Genomic DNA, 14557 nt, shown 5'->3' on the forward strand with positions numbered 1-14557 from the left:
ACATGCTATCTGGTTTCTGAATGCTAATTAATTTCAACTAAGGAATCTGAATATCTTTTTCTGTAGGAAGGAATGTATGTTTTGAATTGGAATACTCTAGAGAGGCAGCAAGAGAAAAAGAGAAATAATCTTGTACAGGTTTAATTCTATAAGGCAATTTTTATGGTTCTACCTTGTCTGTAATATATATACATATGTGTGCGTATGTTATGTACATGCTTGAAATGATAGCTCATCACTGCTAATGTCTTTGTCATAGAGTCTAAAATAATTGTTTTCTGAAATAAATATCCACACATGCAAAATATATATACAGAAACCTTTAACTTCTCAGTCAATCCAGAGTGATGCATAAAACCTTACAGTTAGAATTGGAACACTAATCTTGACAGTAACCTTTTTATGTATTGTATTAATGGCACAGAGGCATTAAGCACCTTTTTATAATTTTCAATAAAATGAGCATTTACTGAACAATCTGTCAAACTGCTGGCTCTTTATACTTTACATTTTTTATTTTTTGAGAAGTGCAACTTCATACACTTCAGTGTCTTTCTCCATGTCCTGTTTGCCTATGGCCTGAATTTTTACAGCAGTTTTTTTTGTTGTTGTTTTTGGGGCGTTTTTTATGCATGTGGAAAACTCAAAGGTCAAACTTTAATTTCAGGTCAAATGTAATCAACTCTCCACATTCAAATACAATTTTAATAGGGATTCTCAGGAAATGGGGTTTTCTTTTAATTCCAAAGGATATCAAATACTACAAACAAGCTCTAAAAGGCATCATTTGAGGTAGTGACATGAAACAAATTTGTTGAAAATTAACAGGTAGTCCCCATCTGGTATTTGGGGGTGGGAAAGAAGGAAAATGGGCTTCAATTTATGAGAAGCAAATGACAGGATTTCTAAGTGTAATATTCTGTTTGTGCATGCTCGCTTATGTTCCCCAAATCTTTCCCTCTGGATCCTCTACTGCTTTCTACACTATTCTCTTGGGAAATACACTGGGGTATATTCAGAATCTCAATTTGTTGAGAAGAGACTAATCACTTCTAAATTTTACTTAAACTCCAATTGTCATAGTTATGGCTCTTGCCATCTTGGTCAATCCCAGTGCTTGAAAATGGCATTTTTATACAAAGTAACCCTACGAGGGTTACGAAAAAGCACCAAAAATGGAAACTCAGTGCAAAGCGCTAAAGGAATACAAAAGGAAGCACAGGAGAACACAATGAATTGTTTCAGTTTTCTTAGTACATCTCTTAAAGATGACAATGTGATCATTTCGGACACAGAAATTTTATTTAATTATTTAAATATCCAATTCATAATTTTTTAAAATATTGGTTCACAGTTCAGATGCTTTTCCACATAAAGTAATTTTATGTAAAAACCAGATAATATCTTTTGACCAGATTCTTCTTTCACTCCTTTTGTATAAGTACCTAAATCTTTCTTACTACACTGAAACCTTTTTACTCAAACTAATCAAACATGTTAGCAAACAGCTTAAATTAAAAAATATTTGTTAAAAGGTATATTATTACTAAGGGCATGTAATATTTCAAATTAACTGCAGAGAGAAGCTTACATTTGTTCGTCTGCAATTATGAAGGTAATTGAACTAGATAATCTTTGAGGTCCCTTCTAAGAGCTTTAACATTCTATGAAATCTATATGTCTTCCCAGAGGTTCTATAGTGTCTCCTTTAGTGACTAAAAAACAATTCAATTGTAATACACATCATCCATTCTCAGGCATTCACTGTGCAAATGTCCCCAGGTATAGTTTATTTTTAGGATGGTTAAAGTCCCTTGGTACCTTGCTTATGATTATTAAAAATATATTCATAATGAAGTTAAACACTATGCAACTCCAAATAGGATTTTCACAAGTTTTTCATTAGATAAATCTAAATCCAATGATTTTGATTTTATAATAAAAACTGTTTCCTAAAATTCTAAATCTGTATCAACTTGCACATCTGGAGAACACTTGCTTACTTTCTCTGATGCCCCTTGTGTGGTTAAATCTATCCTCTATGGAGATTAAATTTCTAGTATCTCCTTAGAAATAACAGAAAAAGATACCAAATTTGTGCTAAGTTGCAGGCCTCTTAAATACAAAATATTGAAAAATTTTAAGCCACAGGAGTGAAAAAAAGAATGAAAGTAGTCTGAACAATCTACTTTTTCAAAAGTAAATACTAGAATTAGTCTCTGAACTCTTCACAGATTTTATATTCTTTCTTTGCATTCCTTCTTTAGATTTTAAGCCACACTGCCTAAAATTTAGGGCGAAAAGACAGTCTGGCTTCTGGCTTTTGATGGAACCACAGAACTCATGAGAATCTCATGAAATCTATGGAAACTCTGCCCACATATGCTCCCAAAAGTGACTTATAACTTCAGGGTCTACACGAACCTATAGAGGCTTCAGGTTTTGTGGACCCCACACAAATCTGATCTAAGATTTCAGAGGAGACTAAGGGCTAAATCATGTTCCTGGTTTTTGTGTTTCACTATCAGCTGTTAGCCAAGACTTCCTATGTCTACTAGATAAATATAAATCCATGTCACCTCTGGATTAGGCCATAGAGAAAAATTAAATTATCCTGAGTCATCTCTATTAGTATTATAAAAATATTTCGCAGTTTAGGAAAATGCTATAAACTGCTACTTATCTTTTGAGGAGTTATGGTGAAATGGTAAAAATGTGTTGGACAGGTTATACGTCATGAGATAATGAGCCCTGTCCACTGGAGGTGTGTGTTCCAGGCTGAGCCAGTGTTCATGCAGAAGAGTGGACCAACCAAGTCCATGAGACCCTTTTTGGAATGGCTCAACGGTTCCTACACCTCCAGTTCCCTCTATACTCAAAGTGATTCTGGTCCTTTATACAGCTGACTTGTATACAATTGACTTTTATACACGTTTGTAGTCCTAAACAGAGTCTCTAATGCCAAATGTGAACTTCAGAATATCGACTGAGGAATGGACACTGGGGTCTCCCTGGGGTGGTACTGACTCCTAGCATTTCCATGTTGGCAGCATCAGCACCCTTGTCTATAAATTTGACCCCGCTGTGAAATATTCCCCATTTATTTTTTAAATATGAGAAATGGACAAAAAGAAGTAAAAATGTTAGTAAAAATATTTTACTAGCTAAAAGAGATTTGAGATTCAGTAAAAAAAAAAATGTCGATTTCAAATATAACACAATTGAGACAAAGTGAAGTATTAGCCATACTGAAATATACATTTGATTATCGAAGAAAAATTTTAAATGTGCATAGAAATAAGTTGCTAAAGATTGTACTTAATAGTGATATATAATTAAGTCTTTTATAGCATTTTTTTAGATCGCTGGGTGCCTTGTACTCTAAAAACTATTATTCTGCTTACAAATATGTTTTACACATTTATGCAAGACCATTACGGTATAAGTAAAAATATGAAACAGCTTGGCATATCAGTAGGTTTTCTTTAAAAAAAAATTCAGAAATAATTTGCTCTTAGTTAGGTAAATTAAAAATTCAGAATTAAGTTTAATAAAAAACATTTTATAAGGTAGAATACCATAGATAAAGAGTATCTATAAAATACTACTAATAAAACCACTGACATAGTTTATTGGTTCATGAAATTACCATGGTGAAAATCCTATGAGGATATTTCAGTTTTACAAATATTCCTAAGATCCTATTGTGTGCCAGCATCTATGACTGCGATGATGACTAAAACTTAGTCCTTTTGCTATAGTCAATTACGGTGTATACAGAGAGGCTAGTTGGTTCACAGATAATTTTAAAACAATGCAGAAAGTACTATGATGGCTGCATAAAGGAAGAACAGAGCCTTGAGAGTGTGAGAAGCGGGGGTGAGGGAAGGTAAAGGAAAGGACACAGAAAAACTCATATCCAGATGACAGTTCTGCAAAGCATTTTGATCCTCTTTGACATTGTCCAGTCTAAGTTATCATATTTGTTTAATTTGCAAATGTGCTTACTCAAAGCACAAGGCATGAGGAAGCCTGATTTCCATTTTAGAATATATTAGAATTTTTTAATGATTCTAAGGACAGTACTATAAGTATCTCTTAAGGACAGAAATGAGTTCTAGCATGGTCTTTTAATTTTTTCATAAGTGAGAAGTACTTGGTTGTTTAAAAAAAAAAAAATGAAGCTTACACCAAAATCTTCTATGTAGCAGTAAAGTTTCTTAGATTGTACAGCACTCACAAGTGTGATTTCAAACTCTTCATCCCTATGTCTTAGAAAAATAATTAAAGTTACTGTACACCTTAGAACTGAACACCGTTCTAAATGTTTCACAGGTTTTACCTCATGAAATTCTAATAACAATCCTGAAAGACTGTACTATTACCTTCCTACTTTACAGATGAGGAAATTGAGGCATGGACAGTCAGTCACTGGCCCAAGCTTACAGAGCTGGTAATGACAGCTCATATTCTTGACCCCTATTGTAATGAATACTACTAGCTCACTAATCAAGGTGATGGCAAAGAGCAATGACACACACTCACATAAGAAGTAACAGAACAAAGTTGCTGGAAAAATACGTTACTTCAAGAAATAGTTCCATTAAAAAATAAAAAGAAAACAAAATCAAGCTCTGTCCTATGTTATCATAACCCAGGGGTTTCAATACATTTTGGAACACACCTATTTTGTGAAATGTCAAAAAGTTAATACTTATTTCGGTTAGCTCTACATTTGCTAGATTGACAGCAAAATGGGACAAGCTAGGATAATCAGTGATACTCAGTGATTAAGTATCCTGTCTTCTTATCTAGATAAGAATGTGATCTTAAATGAGGCTAATAATCAACGCTTTACTCTTTCTTAACTTTCAACATATCATCTGGTTTGCATCTTTAACCCTTCTGAGTAAACTAAATTAGATTAGCATTTTTATGAGAAAATATTGCAATACAAAATAATATTTTTTAAAAAGAAAGGAAAAGATGACTGAAGAGAATAAAGTTTAAGAGTAAGAATGAGAGAAAGAAAAAGAGACTGTTGAAAGAAGTCAGCCACCTTCTCTACAATGAGGAATTCTGAAACCTTATGAATTGTCCATGATGAAACTCCAGCACCCCATAATAATACTGCATATTAGAACACAATACAATCTTATATTTCTGTAGCGCCCTTCATGCAAGCATCCCAGGGTGCTTTACAATCATTATGAGTTAAAATTAAAACTGAAGCACATACAATTCCTAATAGAATCATTTTAAAAATGCTAAACAGAACAAATAACTTTTAAGTCTAGATTTAAAAGTCCCAACAGCCAGAGCGTTCCTTACTTCAATTGGCAATGAGCTGCAGAGCCTCGGCTGAGGCTCTCTCCTGTTATGTTAAAGGCTCTCTTATGTTTTTTTATGCTCAGAGCATGTTATAATAAAGCAGTTTCCAACGAAAGACGGAAAAAACTGGGTGCGAGTATCTGTTTGCTTTGATTGTTCTGAGTTTAGGATTTTTTTTGTTTGTTTATGAATTTGTATGGGGCCCAAATCTGACATGAAATAAAATAGGTTTAAAAAGAAAATCTAGATAGTGCCCAACTTGAAATTTTAGTAACTGTAAAAAAAGATGCTCAAAAGGCACTCTAAAACTAGCTCTGCTTTAGCAAAAAAAATCAAATTGATTAGCATGATTTGGTTAACTTAAAAAAAAAAAATAGAAAATAGCCACATCATAGGCTTTGGCCCAGGCCACTACATCTAAGCCCTGGCAGTATTTATTATTCTGCAAATCGGAAAAAAAATAGGGAAAATGCTCTCATGATATGGTAATTTTCCTTGCATTAGTGATTCTGAGGTCAAAGGGAACCTGTTCAGATCTAAAACAAAGCATAGGTAAAAATCTATTAAGTGAAAATAAAGTACTTACACATTGTTAAACACTCCCTAAATTGGCATGGCTTAAACTCTTTTATGTTGTACTATTGTGAAAAGATAGTGGCCATAAAATATTTGAGATCAATCCATTTTAAGTTACATGCTTTATTAAGTTCGGTTTTTTTGATTAATGATCTGAAAGGTTATAGAGAACTAACATCAAGCTACAGTAATATCTTTGTGTTATCTAAACCAGCTAAAAATAATCCTGATATATGAGATTCAAAAAGAAAAACTTGCAATTTAGAGGACAGTTCTATGGTTAATATTACACTATTAACACAGAGCAGATGTCTCACTAAGTTGAAAGAGGAACTAGAATGAAGTAATAAATGGTTCGAAAAAGGAGGCAGAAAAATATTCTTTGGTATAAGTTTAGCAACGCACACGACTGCCTATTTAAGACTGTTTTTTTCCATTTCCTTTATGTAGCTCACCATTAATACAATTGCTAAAAGTGATAATAAAATCCAATTAGTATCAAGTACTTCAGCGCCTGGCAAAACAGGTATTCATAATCTGAGATTCCCATGGCCAGTAGGGTAAGGACTGGGAAAAGTTTTGTAATTAAAAAAGGAAAGAATACATGATAGTCCCCCAAATACATGAGAATTAACAATGTTTATAATATTGTACTGGGGGGGGGGGGGAGTACAAAATCATACAAGCACATCTCAAACAGGAAACTTTCTATTTTTAAATGGAGCTGCTGGTTAGAGCCTTGTCCATCATATCAGACTCATGGATGACTACGGTCTATGGTTCCAAATAGACTTAAGAAATTCAACTGCCCAGTTTCCAATGCAAACACCCAACGGTGTCTTGGGGTTCAAACCAATGACCTATTAGCTCAATTATACCTACTGATACAGATGGATGTGGGGATGGGAGATTGGACTGACTGAGACAGAATTGTTACATTCAAACCTTTTGGAACTTCCCAAAATACCAGATTACTCCAGAAGTCAGTTCTCGTGGTCTAAATCACCCTTGCATGCTCTAAATTAGGGACGTGAGATGATGGCACTTTTAAAGCAAGCCAATGTACTAACAACAGAATCAAAGATACAAAAACAAAACACATGTTAAAGAAAAATTTCGGTAGTAAGAATAAATACAATTGGAGAACTACAAGTAGTTACCACTACTTCAGAGAAATGTAAGTATTTTATAAAATACATCAAATTAACCAAGTAAGATTTTTGGTTAAGTTCACAGGCTCCAGGTTGTATTCTTGCCCCTCTACTTTATGTAACTGTGGGCATTCACTTAAACAGTCTATGCCTCAGGTTCCTGAACTGAAAATAGGGATATGAAACTAATAAGGTGATAGAAGCGCTCTTGATACACCAAAAACTCTAAATGAAAGCTAACGATTATTACCTCAGCTATAAAGATGTATCATCCTTATTAGTACACTAGAAATCAGAGTATTCAGTCACACAGCTGACTGTCAAATACATTTTTGAATGAATAAATATGTGAATACATAAATAAATGTCATAGGTTAGACTCTCAAGTGAAATACAATATATGAATATTGATACTGCGTATTCCCTTGAGAATGTGATTATTAATGTTTACTAAAAACCTTTGAAAAATGTCATTTCAGTCCGATATTAGCAAGAAAGTGCAGTTAAAACATTATATACATATAACATAATGGTTAAAACTTTTTAAATTGTTCCTCCAGTATTACATATAATAGAGAATGAAAACCAGCTGAACACAGAGGTTTATTAAATGTCCAGGGAAATTACTGTCAAATTTCAGAGAATCAGCCTGGTTAAATGCTAAGCTTTGGGAGGGCAGGACAGTGTCCTTTTTTAATGTTTTGTCAATACATAATAAAAAAAAAGTGACATATTTTAGATATTGAGATGCTGGCAGGAAAAGAAAAAAACAAAAAATCGTTTTTCTCAATATTACTTCTAATGGATTGTTCAAATTTAAATTCACTTTATATAGCTTTTGCTACATGAAAATGAAAATGACAATTCGTTCTTGCATTATGTAGGACTCGGGCTTGGAGCTACTTTTTCCCAGGTGAGAAATAGAAAACAATGAAGTAGAAAACAATCCAGTGCCTTAAAAATGTGAAAGCTGTGATGTGTGAGTGTGAATGTGTGTGTGTGTACATGTATGTGGTGGGGATGGGTGGTAAAAATGCACAGATTAAAATCTCTAGGAATATTTGATCTAAACATTTTTAGAATGGAAGACATTAGGCTGGTAGAAGCAATAACTGACCTTTACTTATGGTACTTTTAACAAAATTAATCTTTCCTTTTATTGAATGTATATACTTTAATCCAGTGTTTCAGTTCGATATCTAAAACTTCAGGGAAAACTAGTATCAAAATGAAATGTTTTATTGTAAATCAAAATGTTTATTTTTTTAACTCCCAATTTACTTCCTGAAGGAATCCAGACTCTCAAAGTTCTCATAACCACGGGATTTCTTGTCCCCATGTCAGACTCTGTTCTTTCCTCATTACCTGCAGTTCAGAATACAACATCTAACTTATCTAACCACATCCACTAAAAAAGCAAGAGTAACAACACATTACCCAACCTCATATCTATATAATGAGTTAAGTGTTTATGTCTTAGAATGTTTTACAACAGTAAACGACACGTTGTATGGAAACAATAAATGGATGTCAGTCTATTTGGCCCTATTTATAATAGGAAAGCAGTATCGGAAATAAAGGTATGAGTTATAAATCAAACCATATGCACACTTATGGAATTTCTGCAGCACAACATAAGTATTCACTTTAAAATCAACACTTACTTTAAAATTTATCACTGAAAAAGGACTTCTGGGTTAAGTCACTATAGCATTTGACTTTAATCTCTAGGGACACTAGCTTCTTCATCTGTTCAAAGAGGAATCAGGGAAAGATAACACTTTCTAGTTCTAAGATTCTAAGTCCGAACTGAACAGCTGCTTAGCCAAGTGCGGGACAGTCCTCTCTGGAGGCAGGGCTTATCAGACACCACAGGTAAAACTCCTGCTGGCCTCCTATTTCCACTCCCTCCTGGCCTCTTCTCTGCAAAGGGAATCTATTGCTCACAGAGTGGACATTCTGCTAAGCATAATATTAAGGGCCTCTGTAGCCATTATTGCTCCTGGGGTGTTATTATATTCAACAAAACAAAACCCTCAATGTACAGTAAAATGTGTGCCCTGATTTATACGCCGAAAGTTCTCAAGTGAATGAGTCAAAATTCCACAGAGGGTAAAAAAAAAAAGTCTTATCTCGAAACATTTCTTGGTGTTAGGTCCCACTTTGTACAAGACTGAGACAATATTTATTTGCTAGGCATTTTTCACCATAGCATCTTCATCACCAAATAAATCTCAGCCATAGGAGAAAGAGTAGTTTTTCCAAGCTCAGCATATATTTTGGGCTTAGGCCTTAGAGAGCCTGCATTTCTGGTCTTTATTAACTTATGATGGAAAAGAAAATAAAGGAGGAATGGAAAATAGTTCACTATTAAACCATTCTGAATTGAGTTATCAGATTTACGGATTCATTCTAGAAAAAGAAACAGAAGATAATATAGCAGAATATAAAATAAGTCCCTCGTTCAGAGGACAGGTTGCCCTTCTTTCATAACATTAAATTATTTTCTAATATTTGCTGCCATGGCTAAAATGTGCATGATTTTTTCAAAAGATTTTTTTAAAGAAAAGACGACCGTCATTATAACTGATGTTGAAGTCACAGCCTGGTTTCACCACTGAATGATTACGGCGGGGTCATCTGCTACATGTGGCCACATGTTCTTCTAAAGGCCTCGCTACAGAAATTCACCAAAATATGACTCCAAAACCAAGACCCGAATTTCATTTTGTCATTCTGTTTAATGTTATAATTGCCTGTATTCAATTCATTTCCCATGATAACATTAAGTAAATTCACAATTATATTTATAAGCTACAGTGAGGTGGAGTTTATTGGCTGAATGTTGATGTCATTTAACAATTAGTTCTCACTGCCTATATCAATAAATACTTATACTAGCATCCTCTTCTCCAGCTCACAGTAAATGCATTAAATCTTTTGCCTGAATTTACTTCCAAATCAATGGGACACTTGGTAACATGCAAGATACATGAGATCCCTATCTTGGATGTTTATACATATTTTAACTCTGAATTAAAAAAAGTTTATTTCTATGACATTTCAAATTTTCAAATGCTAGTAACTAAGTGACACATTATCTGGAATTGTCTGCAAAACCCAATGTCCCAGAGGTAAGAGTCACCTGCTTCATTATATCATCCTATTGATTTAACTGTGTTTAATTAATTTAAATTACTTTATTGGATGGTTATAAATTCACATCCTCTCTACTCCAAGGGTGAGAGAAGGAGGATAAAAGGAGATAAGCTAAAATGACAAAAAGAGTTTGCTCTGAATTTCAAGAAATTGACACTTAACAACACAGAAAACAGTTTAACTGTGGCTATAGCTTACTTTACAAGAATATAGAAAGCCATTACTAACTATAAACTTAATGCATTTGCTTCATTCCTATAATTGCTAACAAATATCAAAGTAAAGCTGATGGACCGTAATGCAGCAAACCTGAAATGCATTGAATTTCCATGAAACAATAACACAAAGCCCACAAGCTTCTTTCCAAAGGTACCCAGTATCACATTAGAAACACATTGTGAGAATATCTCAATTGCAGAAATGTTTACAGCAGAATCATATAGTTCAAGTTCAAGTGACTGACAGACTAATATGCAGAATTACATTTTAAACTTCAATGAAAAGAAAAACTTTAAAGATTTACTAAAAATCTAGATTAGCATACTATATCGCAGAATGACCTCATACTGGATTTAGGCACTGAGGGTCCCATTATAACATATTTAAACGGTGGCTATGCAGGCTGCCCATTAAGAGTAGGTTCAGAGCACCCATTCTTTTTCGTATCTGAAATCAGCTTAACATTATCAAAAATGCTGTTTTAGTTTTACACTGAGAAACAGGGGCCAGTCTCTACCTAGAATTTTAGTTGTCCTCTATCAAAATTCATTCAAAAACTCAAGCACAATAATAATAAATCTTTCCTTCATTTCAAAAATCCCTGATGATATGACAGACATCTTAGAAGGAAAAAAAAAAGAAAAAAAAAAAAAGGCAACCAGTGCCTCCATACTGGTGACAAAATAAATCCTAATGAACAATAACTACTCAATTGCTAGTTATAGGAAAAAAAAATCTGTTCTTTTAAAATTGTTTTTACTAAATGCTCTCTTTTACTTTTATGTCTGTTTTAATAAGCCAAGAATGTGAAAATTGTACTCTTATTTCAGTCAGGCAGCATGACGGAGTTTTCCACATTAACACTTACACCACCACTGCCACTCACCAAAGGCTCCTGGAAGTTATACCACTTTCTCTCTTCCTTAACTGGGGGCACTCAGGAGAACGTAGCTTCCATGCTCAGAGCACTGAGAAGAGGAACTGAAAAACATGCTAATAGTCTTTTGCTGACCTGTTTTTCCTTCACTCTTTTCCCCAAGGGAGAAAAGGTATAAAGGCTCTGTACAGAACAAATCAGGCACATTTTAAAAACTCACTAGTGGTCAAGTCACTTTGCATTTTTGGCAGATTCCTACTTCAAATACCAGTTGCTTTAGACTACACAACCCCATCAAACCTCAACTCGGAGCTGCCCATGATGTCTTATCATTTATTACATGTTATGCTAAGTACCTGTGAAAGGGGGCACTCCTTGGCCAACGAACTCTGATTCATATCTTTCAGTAAGTCCTTCAGAGCATTCCTTACTGTGGTGTGCGACCATTGTTCAGGAGGCAAGTCTTCTAGTTTGGGGCAACTATTTGAGACATAGATTAGAAAGGGGATTATTACAAGATTGCATCCCGCTGCAAAACATTCCTTTAAGACAGACAGATTTCATTTTGCGCATCAAACAGATGCATCTGGAGATTGCTCTCGGTCTCCTGATTGTTCCGATTAGTTAATTACTTTATACAACACATCTGCTGTATCGATGCATGAATTATACATCAGCTGCCTGTGGTGGCGATTTTTTCATGTTACTTCTACCTTCCTGCTCTGATGCGCTTGGGAAGACAATTTAAGGTGTACTGCTTTCTCACGAGCATCGTCAAAAGCATTAACATATTAACCATTTTCCTTTCATGACTCTGTTCATACGAATTAAAATGGTAAAAAATGTTTAAATAAATAAGATTGCGGCAATAGTGAATAAGGCATTCTTTCACAAAATGTACACAGATGGCACTGTTCATGATATGCAAAAATATTTTTCTCTTAAGTAAACTTTATGTAAAATGCTTTCTTGTAATGCATCATTTAATTGACTAATATGAAAAGTCTTGTCTTTTGATAACCTGCACAAACCTACAAATTAAGTTGGGGGGTGGGTAATGTTGCCTTTAAATTCTATAGTGAAGTTAGAAAAATAAAGCAGAAGGGGTAAAGTAACAAGATCGATTTGAATTAACCTTTCTGAAACACAGGAAATAAAAACTGAAGGTTGACCAGAGATAGCCTTAAATCAAAAGATCAGGTAAGTAGAACATCTTCCCCTAAAATACTGTCCCGACTCACCTGTGTAACTGAATTTTCAATGTGACCACATGATACACGTCTTGAAGCATATCTGCTACCGTAGCATCAGGGGCATCTGTCACATAAGACAGTGGAACTGGATTCCACTTTCCAACCTGGATTAGCCCTATTCCAGATAAAGAGAATATGTCATTAAATACCCTTCAGATAATACATTCAGTAGAAGTTTTTTTTGTTTCGTTTTGTTTTTTATGGCCCTCACCACAAGCAATACTGTTATTTCTGTTTGAATTATTCCCTTCCCTCTAAAAGGCAGGTCAATGAAAATATTCACAGCTTAGCTTTCCAAATTGTGAAATTATGTAAATGACTATAGGATTGTTTATTATTTTGGAAATCAAACCCCATCAATAAAACCTATGCATAGGCTACATTTTCCTAACTTACAGGAAGTTCTAATAAGACAGAGCTGAAACCAGTTCTAAACGGCTTTACGATTTAGATAAGATTCTCTATTGCAAAGGGAATCAGCATTGAAAAATACTTTACAGCCCATAAAACCATCAGAAACAGAATAAAAGAAACAGAACTAGATATTCAGTCATAAATGCAAATTGACTCTCAACAGTCCATCTGCTCAAATACGCTCCTCACTTCCTTGTGGGTCCTCAGTGGAGCAGATTATTAAGGTCAATAAGCATACTAATGATTCAGCTGAAGTAATTTAAAAAAAAAATCTACCTCGACATTCCACACAAGCAAAATGTGTGTTAACTAAACCAAACTGAATTAAGCCAATTTTTTAAAGCCACAGTCTATATAAGGAACAATATAATACACGGACTACAGTTCATTGAATAAAAATATTCAGTGCTTTCTCTGCAAGGTAAACAGAATGCCAAACAATTTTTCCAGCCCCACGTATGCATTATTTACCTTTGGCCTGGGCAGCAGAGCTATGTGAATAACCCAGAGACAGCAATGCCATTTCTATCAGCTGGTTGAAAAGCATATCCTTTCTCACCAACACAAATTCCGCATGCTCCTCCTTGCAATCATATTCAATGGCGTTTTCATAATGTTCCACCACGCAAAAAACTGGTAGCATGGTTCCTATCAAAGAAACAGAGAAAAAGAGATGCAAACCAACCACCTTCAGAAATACAGTCTGGGGGGAGGAAAAACTAAGCCATGAAAATAAATCTTCACAACAGTGAGGGAAGGGAAGACTGTTTCCAAGGCAGACAGGGCACAGAAACACAGGCGCGCACGCACACACACACACACACACACACTCACACAGTCTTTAATTTTTTTAAACTGTACGAGAAATATTTAACAAGAACATGAATTTGGTCCTACAGTAACTTGGGCTCCACCTTAATTAGAACCACTTACTGCAGAATTACCTTTCTGATCAAATAATAACGCTGACGAGAGAGAAATGTGTCTTGTCTGATCTGTTGTGAATGGTATGCAGTGTGCAAACGTAACTCACTACAGTTGTCTACGGAAGAACCACCTTCATGCTTCCTATAGGCTTTTGTTAATTTTAAACTTTTCCTCTCTTGTGTCCAAACAAATTATCTTTGACTATAAATTAATAGCATTTTTCTTCCTTTATAAAGATACTTACTTTAACGATTCCATAAAAGAAACACAAAACTTAACCAAACTGATGCTCAAGATATATGATTTCAATATGTGCATAATGTAGATAAATAAGACTTCTTTTTATGGCTACTCATTTAATCTACCTGACTAAAAAGATGTCACAGTAACCATATGTCTTTAAAATGAACAATCTTTGTTATAGTAAATGGGATAAAAACGGGAGAAAGAAAAAAAAAACTGGCCTCATCAGGACATATTAGGATAAAGGAATCTGCATAGACTTGAAGATGTGTTCTCTTTATTTACTTTAATCCAAGGTAATAACTCAGTAGCCAGATGACTAACAAGCACAGGTCACGCCATTGTTAGAAAAGAGGCTTCTAGATACTGAAATCACGAAATGCTGTAGTACTCAAGGTGTTTATGCA

At 34.5% G+C, this 14557-nt stretch overlaps 1 protein-coding gene across 8 annotated transcripts in view; it reads right to left on the reverse strand.

Moving 5' to 3' along the window:
* SATB1 (SATB homeobox 1) overlaps window positions 1-14557 on the reverse strand; it is a 95664-nt gene that overhangs the window by 54237 nt on the left and 26870 nt on the right. For all 8 annotated transcript variants that reach the window (XM_036218512.1, XM_016122312.2, XM_016122319.2 and 5 more), the window contains exons 3-5: window positions 13452-13628; window positions 12555-12681; window positions 11670-11793 (exon numbers count right to left, since the gene is read on the reverse strand). In XM_036218512.1, the coding sequence (XP_036074405.1) occupies window positions 11670-11793; window positions 12555-12681; window positions 13452-13628 (428 nt within the window). The remainder of the gene's footprint in view (window positions 1-11669; window positions 11794-12554; window positions 12682-13451; window positions 13629-14557) is intronic.

The sequence above is a fragment of the Rousettus aegyptiacus genome, unplaced genomic scaffold (assembly GCF_014176215.1).
Source record: "Rousettus aegyptiacus isolate mRouAeg1 unplaced genomic scaffold, mRouAeg1.p scaffold_m13_p_4, whole genome shotgun sequence".
Classification (NCBI taxonomy): Eukaryota; Metazoa; Chordata; class Mammalia; order Chiroptera; family Pteropodidae; genus Rousettus; species Rousettus aegyptiacus.